General features: G+C 42.7%; 1 protein-coding gene across 1 annotated transcript in view; it reads left to right on the top strand.

Annotated features, from left to right (window-relative positions):
- Positions 1–14,808, top strand: part of LOC137148917 (collagen alpha-1(XXVII) chain-like) — a 226,174-nt gene that overhangs the window by 101,524 nt on the left and 109,842 nt on the right. Inside the window, exons 16-17 of the mRNA XM_067542144.1 lie at positions 5,640–5,693; positions 6,148–6,192. Of these exons, the coding sequence (XP_067398245.1) occupies positions 5,640–5,693; positions 6,148–6,192 (99 nt within the window). The remainder of the gene's footprint in view (positions 1–5,639; positions 5,694–6,147; positions 6,193–14,808) is intronic.

Genomic DNA, 14,808 nt, shown 5'->3' with positions numbered 1-14,808 from the left:
CATCTCACTGTCCTTCACCAGCACCCGATTCCCTTAGAGCGTGCACTTTCTCTGGCAGGGGCTGTTGTAATAATTGGGCCTACCAATTTGCCCTAATTGTGAACTCAGCTGTGAGGAGTAAGTGAAAGTTAATGGAGTTTTACAATAAGCTCTAACAACAAACGTTGATGGAAAAAGGTACAAAAGCGAGACAGACAGACTGAATTAGTCCAGACAAAAAGGCCTACTGATATAATTCAAGAACTGTGTTAAGAGCGTACCTGGTAAATAAGAACAGTGTCAGACCAAGAATCAATGAAGCAAAATTGGTGTGTCAGAAATTAGGCCTGTTGGTGGACAAAATAATGAGGGGATGTGCTATTCCACCATCATTCCCCTTTTGGGGTCCTCAGAAAGAGACTTTAGAGGGAAAAGAGTGATGCTGTCTGAAAGATGAGTGATGAGAAAGGAGCAAGCTTCACCCACATGGCTGCCATCTCATCATCTCCTGGGAGCCTGGGCTTTCTTCATCCTAATCCTGAGAGATGTCCTGACCAAACCAGGCCAGAGGAAGTCAGATGACATTGCCACTTCCACCAGCTCCAGCTAAATCCCAGCCAACACCTGGGATGTGAGACTTTTTGTCCTTGTTCCCCTACAAACATCCCATGAGTCCTTTTCCTTAGTTCTTCTCTTTCATATCTGTCTCCTTTTTTCTTCTGTCTAATAAGAGTCTGGCTCAGCTGGTCAAAATTGTGTATTTTGCATCACTGCTGTGAGCCTGTGACCAGAAACACAGCTGAATGCAATACCTTAAACAGCCTGACAAGTTTGCCAGCTCTCAGAGTGGCTGATAAGACTGTGTGCTGGGCCTCTGTTTTTTCCAGCAGTGAGGTTGCATGTGAAAGTCAACACCAGAGACGGAAGATGCATTTTCTATCTTTTCTTGTTCTTTTCTCTCCCCTTTTGTGTGTGTGTCTGTCTTGTTTTGTTGTCTTAGGAGGCAGGGATTGGACTTTAACAACAACAACAGCAACAACAAAAGCTCCAGCCCATTTCAACAAACTTTTCCCCCAAAAAAGACAATTACTATCTTTGATACCATCTAAAAAATTGTCAAACAAGGGGGCTGTTCTGTCTAAAAACTCTCCAGCTAAAGGAAAAGAGAACAAGGGATGTTGTTAACATGAAAACCTTATTAAATAACTTACATTTCAAAAGCTTTAAACTGTTTTTCCTCCTTTTTCTGTATCTTTATTAAAGGGTTATAAGGATTTTTAATGGTGTGTTTGCCATGGTAATACACAGGCTGTGGTCTCTGTTTGCCAAACTTTAACACTGTTTATTGTTGGACAGTGACTGGGTTATGTTAACACCTTTGATATTTTTGGGGCCCCTTTGTTCCATCCAAATTAATACAACAGGATCTGTGACCTAGCTGAGTTTGAACTGTGCACATCCTTGCTTTGTTTTGAAAGCATATAGTTCCTACTTCACATTTCCAAAGTCACAGAAAGAGCGACCCACTCAACAAAGGCAAATCTAGGCAGTTTCCACTGGAAGTATCAACACAAATTCACACTAGACAATGGTAAGGAATTTTTCTTCTAGCATTCTTCTAGGCTGCTACCATTCCAGCTTGGGGAGGCTCTGGGAAATGGGGGCTCTAAAGGATAGAAGTTTGCCTGGGGGAGACATTCTCTCTTGCATACGTCTGTAGGCAGAGGAGAGTTCTCTTGGTGTCTCAGTACTTGCAGAGGGAGAGTTGCTTCAGCTCTGTATATAAAATATGGGGAGAGAAGTGAATTTTTTCTTCTCCTACTTTGTGCAAGGGAACCTGAGCTAGACATGGTTTAGAGGGCTTTGTAATGAGCCTCCAGGAGGAGCTGGTTCAGAGAGAGGAGGGTTTTGAGGGACCCTTAGTGAGGCTGATCTAGGAGGGGGCCCCCATCCTCCTTCCATTCCACCTCATCCCCTGTCCATCCCTCCATCCTCCCTGCCACACAGAGTAAGAAATGGGCAGATGATGGATCTTCTGTACCCCCATCTCCTGTCTCTACTCAGCTGGTGGCAAGAGGCACTTTTCCTAGAGCAGGGTCAGCAGCCTGACTAGGCATGGCTAGCAAAGCTTCCTTAGGTGGCACTAATTGTTGGGGTCATGCACTGCATTCAAAGTGTCTTGAAGCCCACATACCCCACCCTGCCAAACTCCATGCAGTAGTATTCTTCTGTCCCAATTCTGAACACTCTGAGGACCTCGGCCCCATTTCCAGTGACTTCTGAGCTCCCTGCAGGGGTTTTGCTTTGCTATTAGGAGGCTGAAGAGCAGAATTAGTTGTAACTGGAGCCTCCTGCTTTCGTAATTAACCATGTGGGTGAGCGTTAAGTAAATACTTTCCTACAAGAAGACTTTATTCTGGAAGGTATGAAAAGGGGATCTGTTTTAATACAGCCTCAGCTCAGCACTTGTGGTGTGTCTGCAGCCACATGACCTCCTGTTATAGAAATATTCCTCCAGCAAAGGCTTCCCTGTTTATTTACACATTACAGGAGAGCATGGTGCACTGTATCACTGGCTCCCTTCATAGGGGAGAGAGCAATCAGAAGCCTGTTTGAATACAGACCTATGAAGGCTAATTTTTTTTTTAATAACATGAACTTTAACATTTTTCTAGCTACAGTTTTTCTTCTTAGACCTGACACAGTAGTGCTACAAGGGTAAAGCATTCTCACAGCAGCAGAATTTCCAGGCTGTTGGAATGTAGCTATCCCTGTCTTTTTTTTTTAAATCTTTCTCCCCATCTCCCAATCCTCCTCCTCTCTCCTGTCCACAGATGATAGAAATCAGAGCCAATAGCGCTGCAGAATCCTTGCATGTTGCTTTCCTTGCTGGATCCATGATTGTTTCAATATCCTTTTTTAAAGCCCTTTAAAGCTCCCCTTGAGCCAGAGAAACAACATCAAGCTCTTGAGGACTAAAATACTGGTTTAAAGTCTCTTTTTGTGGAGATGAGCAGCTTCAGCAAAAATAAACCAGCTGTGACAAGTGCTGAGAAAGGTGCCATCAACATCTTCCGAGGAGCCAGTGAAGTTGTGGCTGCTTCCTCCTGACAGAGGAAAAAGGAGAAATAGAGTCTGAGTGAGCTTTGACCTCTTCATTTTCTATGCATAAATACCTGTCTTTATTGGCTGAACTGGAGGTGGAAAATATCCCTTTGGGGTTAATACTGCAGTACTGGCCATATATGGCTCTAGTTCTGAGTCAGTCCTCTGCAGAGAGCACCTGTGAAATTCGGTTAATAGTACATTAACTGGTATGTTCACTAGACAACAGAGAAGACAAAATATAATTGAAGTGGGTTTTCTGTAGATCTCAATTCATGTGGCTCTTGTAATGGTTTAGTGCTACAGATAATGGAAGAGGAAAATCCATTGTTGTTCAAGAACTAAAGAAAATGGGAGAAACTCTGACCCAGAAATCTGACTAAATATGAATCTGATGCATCTTAGGTGAGCTATGAGATGTACCTCTATGCCAAGCCATTCCAAGCAATTAAACTTTGGTTTCTTAGCAGACTTGTAAAGCTGTAGGCAGCAGCAAGAGAGGAGCATGATACTATGTCTTGACTTAAGCCCTGTAACTTGCCCAGATATGATACCAATGAGTGCCCAATAAATGCTTGTAATAATAATATGATAGAAAATAGCAGCTCTGGGCATGTTCATGTATATTAGCATTAAAATAATGCCTCTTCAACAGCATGTTAGAGTAAATTAAAGTTCTGAATTAACCCACCCATTTTTCCTCTTGAGTTTAAATGGTTTGCAGAATGCTGAAAACTCCTTTTCAAAGCAATGCCAAAGACAGACTTGTAAATAAGCCTCAATCCAAGATTCAAATACAAAGATGTTATTGAATTAAAAGAACAGATTGTTTCGACCTCTGAGGGAGCATTAGAGATTCGGATAGATTGAGGTCCCCAAGGAGGGCTCAGGTTTGAAGTGCTGGATGCGACAGGAATTGGGGGACCACTTCCTAATTTAGCAGGAGCCAGCCATGGTCTCCTACGCTCTGGGTGGCTCCTACCCTTGAATGTTGCCTGCATGTGTATCACATATCGGAATATGATGTTTCATACACTGTGAGATATGGCCCTCGATGTGGAAATCTTGAATGAATTGCACCATTCTCCTCTCCACTGCTGTGTTTGAGGACCTGTTGGAGCAGGCGCTCACTTAGAACATCTGGGATTTCTTCTGGAAAGGACTTTTCATTGCAGACGTGGATCCATCCATAACTGTTCCTTAATCCCACAGACAGTGGGATGGAGGGAAATGTATTAATTCACCAAGGCTCGTGCTCTAATCTCAATGCTGTTTAAAACACCGGCCCAATGAATGGTTGAAAATGCAGCAAGGGAGTTGTACAAAGGCAGCTAAATGAGCCAGGCTGCCCTTGCCAAGCCATCACAAGGTATGCAATAAACTCGGGCTGGGATTTTCAAAGGAATCTAAGGGAGTTAGACACCCAACTCCCATTCCATTTTAAACTTTTTTAGGCTCCTTTTCAAATCCCAGTGTAGGAGTCTTCTAAGAGAATCCAGTAGCTAACAATTTAAGAATAAAGAAACAAGAGAAATAAAAATGCAGCTGTGGATTGGTCTGTTACCTTTGACTGTTTCAGTGTAGCAGCACTGCTCTGCTGTGGAAATACTTTTTAAACTGCTAAACAGATTATAAAGAATCTTTGCAGGAGATCGTACAAAAGTAATTGAGTCAAATTTCATACTACTCCATTAGCTTCATTCAAGTTGAACCTGCTTCAACCAAGTCCAGATTTGATCCTTACATTTGAATGTAGATCCATGAATCTACTGAATTTAATCCATGGTTTTCCTAACGTCATATTGTTATAATTTCATTTTTAGTCTCCTTCTCCCTCCCTGCCTTCGGCAGAATGTATTCTAGATTCCATGTGGGTAGAACTTTCTTGGCATATATTCCGTAGATGTTAATCCCATGCTGAGTTTGGGAAGTTAGATGGTATTCCATCTACCTAATTTCACTGTGTCAATTTCAACTGAATATAGGAGTCTATATCTCTTATTTTAGGGCCTGTCCTTATTCCCATTGAAGCCTATGAACTTCCATGGGAGCAGGACTGGAAGATTCCTTTGTTCTTTTGGTGTCGTGCACTGTTGAACTGCAACAATTCTGCACCAAATTGGCTGCACATCATTAGTTGATGAAGTGATCCATGCAGGCAGCTTCTGTATCAGTTAGTTACATTTACAAAGTGCTTTGTGGTCCTTCATTCTGGATTAAAAATATTATGTGAATAGAAGTTGCTCTTCTTGTTGCATGTATAAGTAATATGCTTGGTATTTCTCTACTTAGAAGCTATCTATGCACTGATTATAAATCTCTTGACTAACAGGATCTTACTTCCATTGAAGTCAATGTCAAAACTACCATTAACTTTAAGGAGAACAGGATGTGGCTCTTAAGTTTTCAAACAGTGTAAAATCCTCTGTGTCTTACTCATCCCAGTGAACTGGTGAATAAGGCTAGGGATCCTGGCAGAAGGATTTTCATGCCATATTTGATGATCCATCAGCCACACACCTAATAAATTTGATTTATTGTGTTTTTCTCACCAGGGTGATATGGGTGCTCTTGGACCAATAGGATTTCCGGGACCAAAGGGACTAAAGGTAAGAGAGTAACTGAGCCTTGTGCTCTCTTGTCTGTCCAAATCAGGATTGGACTCTGTCTGAAGATTGTTCAGTTCATTCTTTGGGTGAAAGTTGTCTTCTTTACAAGGAGAAAGATGAGCAGTAGTATTTGTTCACTGACCAGTAAACGATTGGTAGATGGAACATCACTCTGGCAGTCTGCAGCAGGTGTGAATTACTGGAGAATGCATGGAACATTTTCCCTGTGCAACTCCAGACCAGGAGGTGTAATTGGCAGTACATCTGATGATCCACCTCAGAGGCTGTGTGGAGAGAGACCTGGTGCAGAACCCGTGGCTCATGCCAGAGGGCCTAGGGTGTCATGAATTTTGGTCTATGGTCCTATTAGTCCTATCTGTGACTAAGACCTGATGCAAGTGTTTAAGATACAGTAGCAGTGCTCATGCTCATTCTGGGCTTTCTCTTTTTTCAGGGGCTGATGGGAAACCCTGGAGAACATGGACTGAAAGGTGATAAGGTGATCTGAATACTCCCTTATTGCACTGTGTTTTATTCTGCATGTGAAATTCCACTTCTAGCTCCTTTCTTATTCTACAGCACATTATGTGCCCCGTTCTCCTTCCTCTTCTGGCTTTCTTCCAGAAATACCATCCTTTTAATTTATTTTTTTTAAATCATCTGCTCTCCTTTCTTGACACTCCCATTTGGATTTTTCTTTCTTTTAAACAAAATGTTCACCCTGCACCTCATCTACAGAACTCTTCCCGAGGCATAACATGGGGTGGGAACATTTCTATAGTGTATATGGTCTTACCCTTTTAGTTTTTCTGGTAACAAATATAGGCACAATTGTTAGGGTGGGGACTTGAGATCAGTATGAATCTTATTCTGCTGTACCTGAACTGAGAAAGAACTGGATAGATTCAAGACCATGAGCCTCCCCTGAGTGGTATGTGAGCTCTGGTGCCATGCACCTGTTACAGGTTTCCCATTGCACAGTAGGCTGCTGGTGACCAAAATCTTTGCTATGGGAAGCCCCTTGTATGAAAATTTACTTTCCTGAGAACCTCCACCTCATCTCAGCACCACTTTCTTAAAATAAATAAATATAACCCAGCAGAGAAATCCACTGGGTAATATTTCCCTTTCAACTGAGTTTTCTAAGCTAATCACTGTCAGCTCCTTTCTCTTTAAAATGATGCTGTTGTGTTTGGGTTGTATATAATGCATTGTATGACTATGTGTTAGCTTTTAGATCTTATCACTGTGGATTGGGGTGGAGCTAGGGCTTTATCAGCATTGTTACCACTATTAGGGCATGTCGCAGGGTGTCTCACAATATGACAAAAACATGCAGGCCAAGTTTTTTCTTCTCGTGAGGAAGGTGATTGACAGACCAACATAGAAGCTGGATTAGACATACCTACTGGAGCCTCAATAAAAAACAATTTTAAGAAATGCAAAATCTCATATAGACAGTCTTATTTCAGATTAAGATTGGTTTATATCAATTTAGTTTGCTGATAAGGAAGAATTGAGTTAAACTAAATTGATATAAGCCACTTTTAAGTGGAAAAAAAGGGTGGGAGTTGCAATGGTTTAACTAAATTGGTTTAAAAATGCACCTTGAGTTAAACCAGGGCAAGTGTGTGTGTGTAGACAGGTCTGACTCCTGTAAATGACACCCTTCTGCATATACTTGGTTGTAGCGTTTATTTCTTCCTTCAGAAAAGGGCAACGCAATAGGGTAATTAATCTTATGACATTGACTGCTTGGGAGGGTAGAACAAAGGGGTTGTGTTAATTGTATTGTGCTCCTCCAGTTTTTTTAATGTGTTTTAACTGTGGTGTTGCATTCATTCACTTGCTGCTTTGTTTAAAGCATGGTCTAGCGCAGTGGTTCTCAAACTGCTTCCATCTCTGGGGAGCATAGAGCTGGACCGGCTCTATCCCCTGCTCCACAGCCCCCCCTGATCCATCTCGCGCCGCCCACTTTGAGAACCACTGGAGTCTATCGGCATTAAACCACGTATAGGGAACGCATGTCAAGGAGACAGATGCCCTTGCTCTGCATTGTGCCAGCGGCTCAGTGCAGCACTCCCATGTCCCCAGACTCATTTTCTGCTCTATGCCACCCCATTCCTGGGGTGGGGGGACACAAGGCATGTTTGGGCAGAAAGGAGACTTCACTGTAAGGGTGAGTCGTGATCACTGTCAGCAGGAGTCCTGACCCAGCCCTGGCTCCGAGGGCCCACAAACTCTCCCATCAGCGCAGCCTGCTCTCCCTGAAGAATTGGCTAGTCCTTAAAATGCTGAATCCCTTAAAGGTTGGCAAGTGTCTTATGCCTCATAAGCAGTGTCATTATCTCCATTTTACAAAGACCACTGTATCTATTTAATGAACTTATATGGCCCCTGTCACCATAATATCATTGACTTCTTATCATAATATCATGCCATAATGCCAGGCCATAATATCATATCATAATATCATTGACTTGAAAGTTGCCATACTTCTACAAAAAAGCTTCAAAAACAGACTTCAGCGAGAAACTGCAGAGCTGGAACTCATCTGCAAACTTGACACAATCAGACCGGGTCTAAACAGGGACTTGGAATGGTTATCTCATTGCAAGACGTAATTGTCACTGTTCACACATTCTCATCTTCTAATCAACGGTTGTGAATAGGCCTCAGCTACTCTAACTGAATTGACTTTGTTAGCACTTGCCCTCCCCATTGTTGTTTCTTACCCTTGGATGTATATATACACCTCCTATCTGTGATTTCCATTTCATGCATCTGACTAAGTGGGTTGCAGCCCACAAAAGCTTATGCCCGCAGGAATTTGTTACTCTTTAAGGTGCTACAGGACTCTCGTTGTTTTTGCCATAATATCTATGTGCCTCACTGTCCCTAATGTTTTTATCTTTACAACACCCCTGTGAAGTTGGAAATTTCTAGGGAATTGCATCTAGATCTTCTGTGTCCCATTTTAGTGCCTTGGCCCCTAATCACTGTTCCTTCATTGCTAACTGTCATCCTGCTTTTGACCTCTATCACTCTTTCTCTTTCTTCCTCAGCAAAGTTAGAAGAACCCAAAGTTTTCTCTCCCTTCTCTGACCACCTCTCCCGCTACATCCTCCTCTGACTGGGCACGCTTTCTGCCTGGCTTTCATTTAAGCCCTTTCCCAGTCCAAGAATGACAAACAACCTAACTCAAGCCTTCTCTATCCTTAATGAATTGAGTTTTCACTTTAATATCCTGCGGCACTATCAGAAAATCAGATCAGCCCAGCAATGATTTCACAAATCGGAGAAAACTTCCAAACGGCTTGAGTGCATCCTTTCCAGCAATCACACAGCCAAAGCCCTGGGAAACATAAAGCCAAATAAATAAAACCCATGTAGATTTTGACAGCCTAATTCTCTTTCATACAGGTACCAGAGTCAGTTTTGACATTTCAGCTATAAAGCCTTTTACCCGAGAGGCCAAAATGTCAAAATATGCTGCACTCACTTGCGCAGACACAAATGAGACATGTCAGCTCCTAGTGAGATTTGGGAAGGTTTTGTTTTGTTTTGTTTGGGCCTGTGTTTTTCAGCTTTTTAGTTTTGTGATTTTTGGCATCAGTGTTCAGCCAATTGGCCTGTTTCTAATACTTAGACTTTGCTTTTTGAAGTGATCAATAACCTGCTGTATTCTTTTGGTCTCTTGCTTCATATTAGTGCATCTTTTGATCATATTGATCACTATCTATTTTTATGTTATGCACCAGGAGCAAGAAAACAGGTGTCTTATCTCCTGGTCTTGCGGTATTATATTTTTATTATTTATATTCTAGTCGCACGTATCATCTGATACTGGACCCAGTTGTGCTAGCGCAGTATACACACAGTAAGAAACAGTCCCTGCCCTCAAAGAGTCTAAATTTACAGTCCAAATAGACGAGACACACAAAGGAAGGATTATTATCTTCATTTTACATGTGTGGAACTGAGCAAAGAGAGATTGTGACTTGCCCAAGATCACTCAGGAACTCACTGGAAGAGGCAGGAATTAAACCCAGATCCCCTGAGTCCCAGTCTGTTGCCTTAGCAACAAGACATCCTTTTACTTTTGCTTCCTTCCTCTTTCATTTCTGTGAAACTACCTTCCATCCCAGCTACTATCCCATCCCATCCCAGGTGTCTCAGGGTCTTTCTTTGACCCTCTTATTTCCTCATATATGCTATACAATTGAACCTGTTAATTGAAATATCAGATATAATGAAACTCCTTTTGTAGTGAAGGGTGCAAGTCCCAAATTGCAGTCTTTAGATAACCATTTTGGTCATGGTGCCCCCCACTGCGTAGAGTGGAGTAGGAGAAATAACTTGATCGTAAGAAGATTCCATTCTGCATTCATCTGCTGGATGTCTCATTACTAGTTTCCACTTCTGTTGTGCATTTAACATGGATTTTATGTGGCACATGGCCTTTCTCTGATGCCTTAACATCCCTCTTTTGTCTGTCAGATCTTGACTTCATCATAACCTTCCACTGTCTCCTTTATCCAAACCTCTACTTTGCTCTAAAGGCCAGAAACCTAAAACACTTCCTTGGCACCCATGTTTACCTTGTGTATCTATCTTGTATGAAAGTTCGTCTATCACCATCTCTGCAATGTTGCCAGCATTTTTCCTTTCCTTGGTGCTGCCCCTGCAAAAAGATAGTTATTCATACCTGAATCAGTTCCTGCCTAATACATATCCCTCTGTTGCGTGTGGTGGCTAAAATCCCTTGGAGAATCCCTTGGCTGAATACCCTGAGGCCCCCAGCCACATCACAGATAAAACTTCCTGAACCACAATTGGGCTCTGACACACTCAGCTTGACCTAGTTACAGCTAACACAATTCAGCCTCCACACAGCAGCATTTCCCCTACACAACCATGTGTCAAGTGTGTTGGCCTTTGCACACCCATCACACTGTGCAACAGTGTTTCTGTCAGCTGCCCAGGCTCCCTCAGAAGCATGCACTATCTCAAGCAGGTCTTGCCAGAGGTGCTAGGTTGGGTACGTTTTCCCATGGCAAAGTGCACGTTAGAATGCTCTCCCACAGACACACCTGGGAAGTAGGATTGCCTGACTCATGTACATAGCAGATATGGGTGGGAGGTCCCAGCTACACATCAGAACTATGTTAGAGCCTGACAATCTTGTTAACAATCCTGCTCAGAAACTGTCATCAAAATAACAAGGAACCATGGCCAAGATTTTCAAGTGTCTAGTGACTTTGGGTGCTCAATCTGGAGACATCTTAATGGGGCTTAGCATTCAGAGAGGGCTGAGTATCCATCCTCTGAATGCCCAGGCCCCTTTTTAGGGGTCTCATGTTGGGCACCCAAAATGAGTAGTCACTTTTGAAAGTCTTCATATACTAACCAAGTTGAGTTTTCATGTGAACCATACCATTTTACAGCCTGGTTACTAGCTAATGTAGATGGCTTGAAAGCTCAGGAGAAAGAAACTGTCCGCTTTATTGAGCATTTCTCCTTTGGTTATACATCCACATTGACTCCTACTTCAGATTCCAGTCTTGCCCCAGCATGGGATGGGTCTTGTGTAAAATCCTGGGTAAATTATTGCAAGGCAGTTTCTGGTGTCCTGTTCAGCAATGCAGAGATGGCTTCCCTAGAAAGTGAGCAAAGAATTTATTGCAGGAGGTGTGTAGAAGGGGCCACCCATTACAGAACCAGAAGGGGAGAATGAAAGCACCAGCTCTGCTCTTCACTATGTGTGGTGCTACTCTTCATTAGATACGTTTGATGAATGTGGAGTTAAACTCCAGCCCTGTGTGGAGTTGTATGTATTCTTTTAAAATATATCCCAGACATTAAGCAGCATCTGAAGACTGAAGTGCTGGATCAGCAGGAGCAGTGCAGCACTCACTCCCATCAGGCTAGTAGCAGTCAGTAACCTTTTGTAATTATTAATTCAGCTCAGATGAGAGCAGCCTTGATTGGCCTAATTCATTCCATGTGCCACTTCTTGCTGACGAGCAAAGGTCTGGAAGGGAATATCAGGTTCTGAGAGTGTTCCGAATCCTGCTTGGCAAGGGTGGGATTCTATCACCTTCCATCAGGGTTTGCAGAACTTGGCCTCATGGGTCTGTCTCTGTGGCGATTTCCCCACTTTGCTGCAGCTTTGTGCACTGGAATTGCAGAGCGGGGCTGGTGGGACCATCCTCAGATGGTGACAAAAGCCAGCAGGCTGGAAATCCTAATGTGGGAGCCATGCCACATTAGAGGGAAGCTGGGAATTAATGGTAGGCCTAGCAGTTCTCCTCAGAGCTGAGGTTTACACGAACTTCCTAAGGATAGCTAGAGTTACTTTAGTTATACAGCTGCAATGTCCTGTTAAACCTGCTGTTACAGTTTCCTAACTCAGACAGTTACAAGAGAAACATGTGGCCTTTTGGTCTACGCCAGCTACTGGGTTGTTTTTCCCATAATGAAGGAAAGCGCCCTTTGCAAGGGAGATATATCTGTTCAGCCTCTTTGAGGTAGTTATCCTCTTTCTGAGCACGAGCATTTGCTCTGATTGTATGATGCAACACAGCAGAGGAATTAAAAGTTTCTGTATGCTTTGCAACAAAATCAATGCTGAACACATTCACATTCCAGCCACATTGCTGAAATTCTATAGACTGTGGCACCAGGACTAGTAGCTGGACAGATATACACTGAGTATGTCACCCTTTGCTAGTTCTTGAACCCATCCCATGAGTGGCTCTATACCCCCAGTTCTTAGAGGTTAATGACAATAGGTACAACTTCTGGTCTCACATAAGTCGGCCACCCCAGTTCCTTCCCCTGGAGGATCCCTTGTCTTCATTATAACGTGTTATGGGGAAGCCCCTGTTCCAAAGCGAGTGGTTAGTTCCAGAAAGATAATGTGGGACTGTCCAAATATTTTGGTGAGGTACAATCTCCGCTGGCCATCCAAACTGAGAACTGTGTTCCTTGACATCATCTTTTGTCTGCTACTTACTGATTTCCCATGAACTGCCATTTCTTTCCTTCATGCACTGATGGGGCTGTGCTGGTATCTCTCAATGTATAGCTTTTATGCATATAAGAAAGGACAGATTGAGCTACTGTGTAAACCCATCAGTTGCCCGTGGATGAAACAAATTGTGTCTCATGGGGAAATGTGATGTGAAAAGAATGAGGAGGTTTGTAGTTACTCGTTCCACATGAATGAGTGTTGTGAACTGGTCCAGTTGGAACTCCTGAAGCTTCTGGTTCATAAAAATAACTTTGGTAGGCCTAGGAAATGATCTCCCTTTCTAATGCTGAACAGAAAACCTCAGTAAAAGAACGCTAGTCTGAAAGCATCTAAGGGCACTATGAGACTTCTGCACAGAAAAGCATTCTCTGTCCCTGCACTCAGAGCATTAACATCCTAAGAGCAAAATAATAATTCCCTACCTTGCATCTCCCCTCCGGGGTCCCATTCTGTTGGGTGTCGCTTTGACAGCAGTGTTGGGCATAGATTCACTGCTGATGTTTCTCTTTATCGGCACAATGTGAAACACATGCACACCACTACTGATCTAACGCTCCTGCTGTAAGCCCACTATTGCACATTCTCCCTTACTCCATGAGCTGGGACTTTTAAGCTCTTTTCCTTATCTCAACATAACTTCTCTTTTTAACCATCATTTGTCATCGTCCCCCGCCCTCTCTCTTTCTCTCATTATTTTGTTACTAACATTAGAGGCACAAGTTCTGATCTAGATTCAGATTTGATTTGCTTCCTGAAAATTAAGGCCAATGCACTTCCTAAATCTAAAAAGCCGTGTAGTCTTTAAATATGGTTTGGCTTTGAATAATAATAATTGTAAGTGATCTGCCTCCCATTGTTTGTGCCCAGATATCATGCTGCACTGTACATAATAATGTATATGTTTACTTGGGCTCCAATTAGAGTTCAGAGATGTGTGTTTGTCTTTTCCACCTCAACTCTACCTCATCAAGATGATTGAAAACTGATTTCTATTTCAGATGATCTGTATCAGTGGCTTTTAAACAGTTTTCCTGCAATGCAGGATAAAATATCATTCCCATCCATGAGCACTTTCTTCATTCTTTAGCTGGAATCTCCTTTTTAGCCTGCGCTGATCTGGGACTCCATGTATTTTTGTTTTAAGTAGCTTTTTTCATGCATATCTGCTCAGTTATGCAACAGATAAACCTTTTCTTATGGTTCTCAGTTACCATGTTTGACAAAAGCAAGCTGGTTCTCAGAACAAACTCAGCTTCTTCACCACAGGGTGCTCTCCCATCCTCTCAGGGTAAGGATTGGCAACCCAGTGCCTTGGAATTTTTAAGGCTAGGATGGACAAAAGACTTGAAAATGCAGAACATTAGAAAATTAGAACAATCCAGAGTTAGCAAGGAGATGGGCCGGATCATGCAGTAGGTCTTTTCCATCTCTGAGGCTTAGGGTTTATCTTAACTAAGTGGTGGCACTTCCACTGATCTTCTCCTGCACATCTAGAGAAGCAGTTATGCTCATAAAACTCTATAATATTTGAGTGCTCAGCTGTTAATCTGCATGGAATCTCTCCTACTTGGGCTTTCTTCTCAAGTGTGAGAAGTGTGTGACTCTACATCTAAAGTCCGTCTGTCTTCCATACAGATTCAGTTTAGAAATATAGCAGTATGCGTTTATCTGTGCTGCTCTCTTATAAGAAAGCCAATTCTGAATAGACTGGAGTCATAATGTGTATGGGATGCAGCCTCCATAATATTTAAGATTACTTCTCACATTTGTGTTGTGGAGAAAAACTCCCCTTCCCCTCTTTTCCTCTTCATTCATTAGAGCAGGTCCCCCAAATCAATCCCTCTGATCTGACTGTTGTTTGTAGGTGCCCAGGGATCCCTTCCAAATTGGAGAAAACAAAGGACCCGTATTGGCTCATCTCCCTAACAGCTCAGTGCTAGTCTGTCCGTTTCTTAGTCAGGCTTCATGGTTGCGGTTCTCCAAGGGACCTAAGTCTCACTGAAAGTAAGCCAGCATTGAGTGCTTAAATGCCTTTGGAAATCCAGCCTAGATTTCTGTAGTAGGTTGGTACTGAGGGAT

The sequence above is a fragment of the Emydura macquarii genome, unplaced genomic scaffold (assembly GCF_026122565.2).
Source record: "Emydura macquarii macquarii isolate MOO-44397 ecotype Brisbane River unplaced genomic scaffold, CSIRO-AGI_Emac_v2 contig_691, whole genome shotgun sequence".
Taxonomy (NCBI): Eukaryota; Metazoa; Chordata; order Testudines; family Chelidae; genus Emydura; species Emydura macquarii.
The sequence above is the reverse complement of the archived record's forward strand: the minus strand, read 5'-3'. Positions and strand labels throughout refer to the sequence as shown.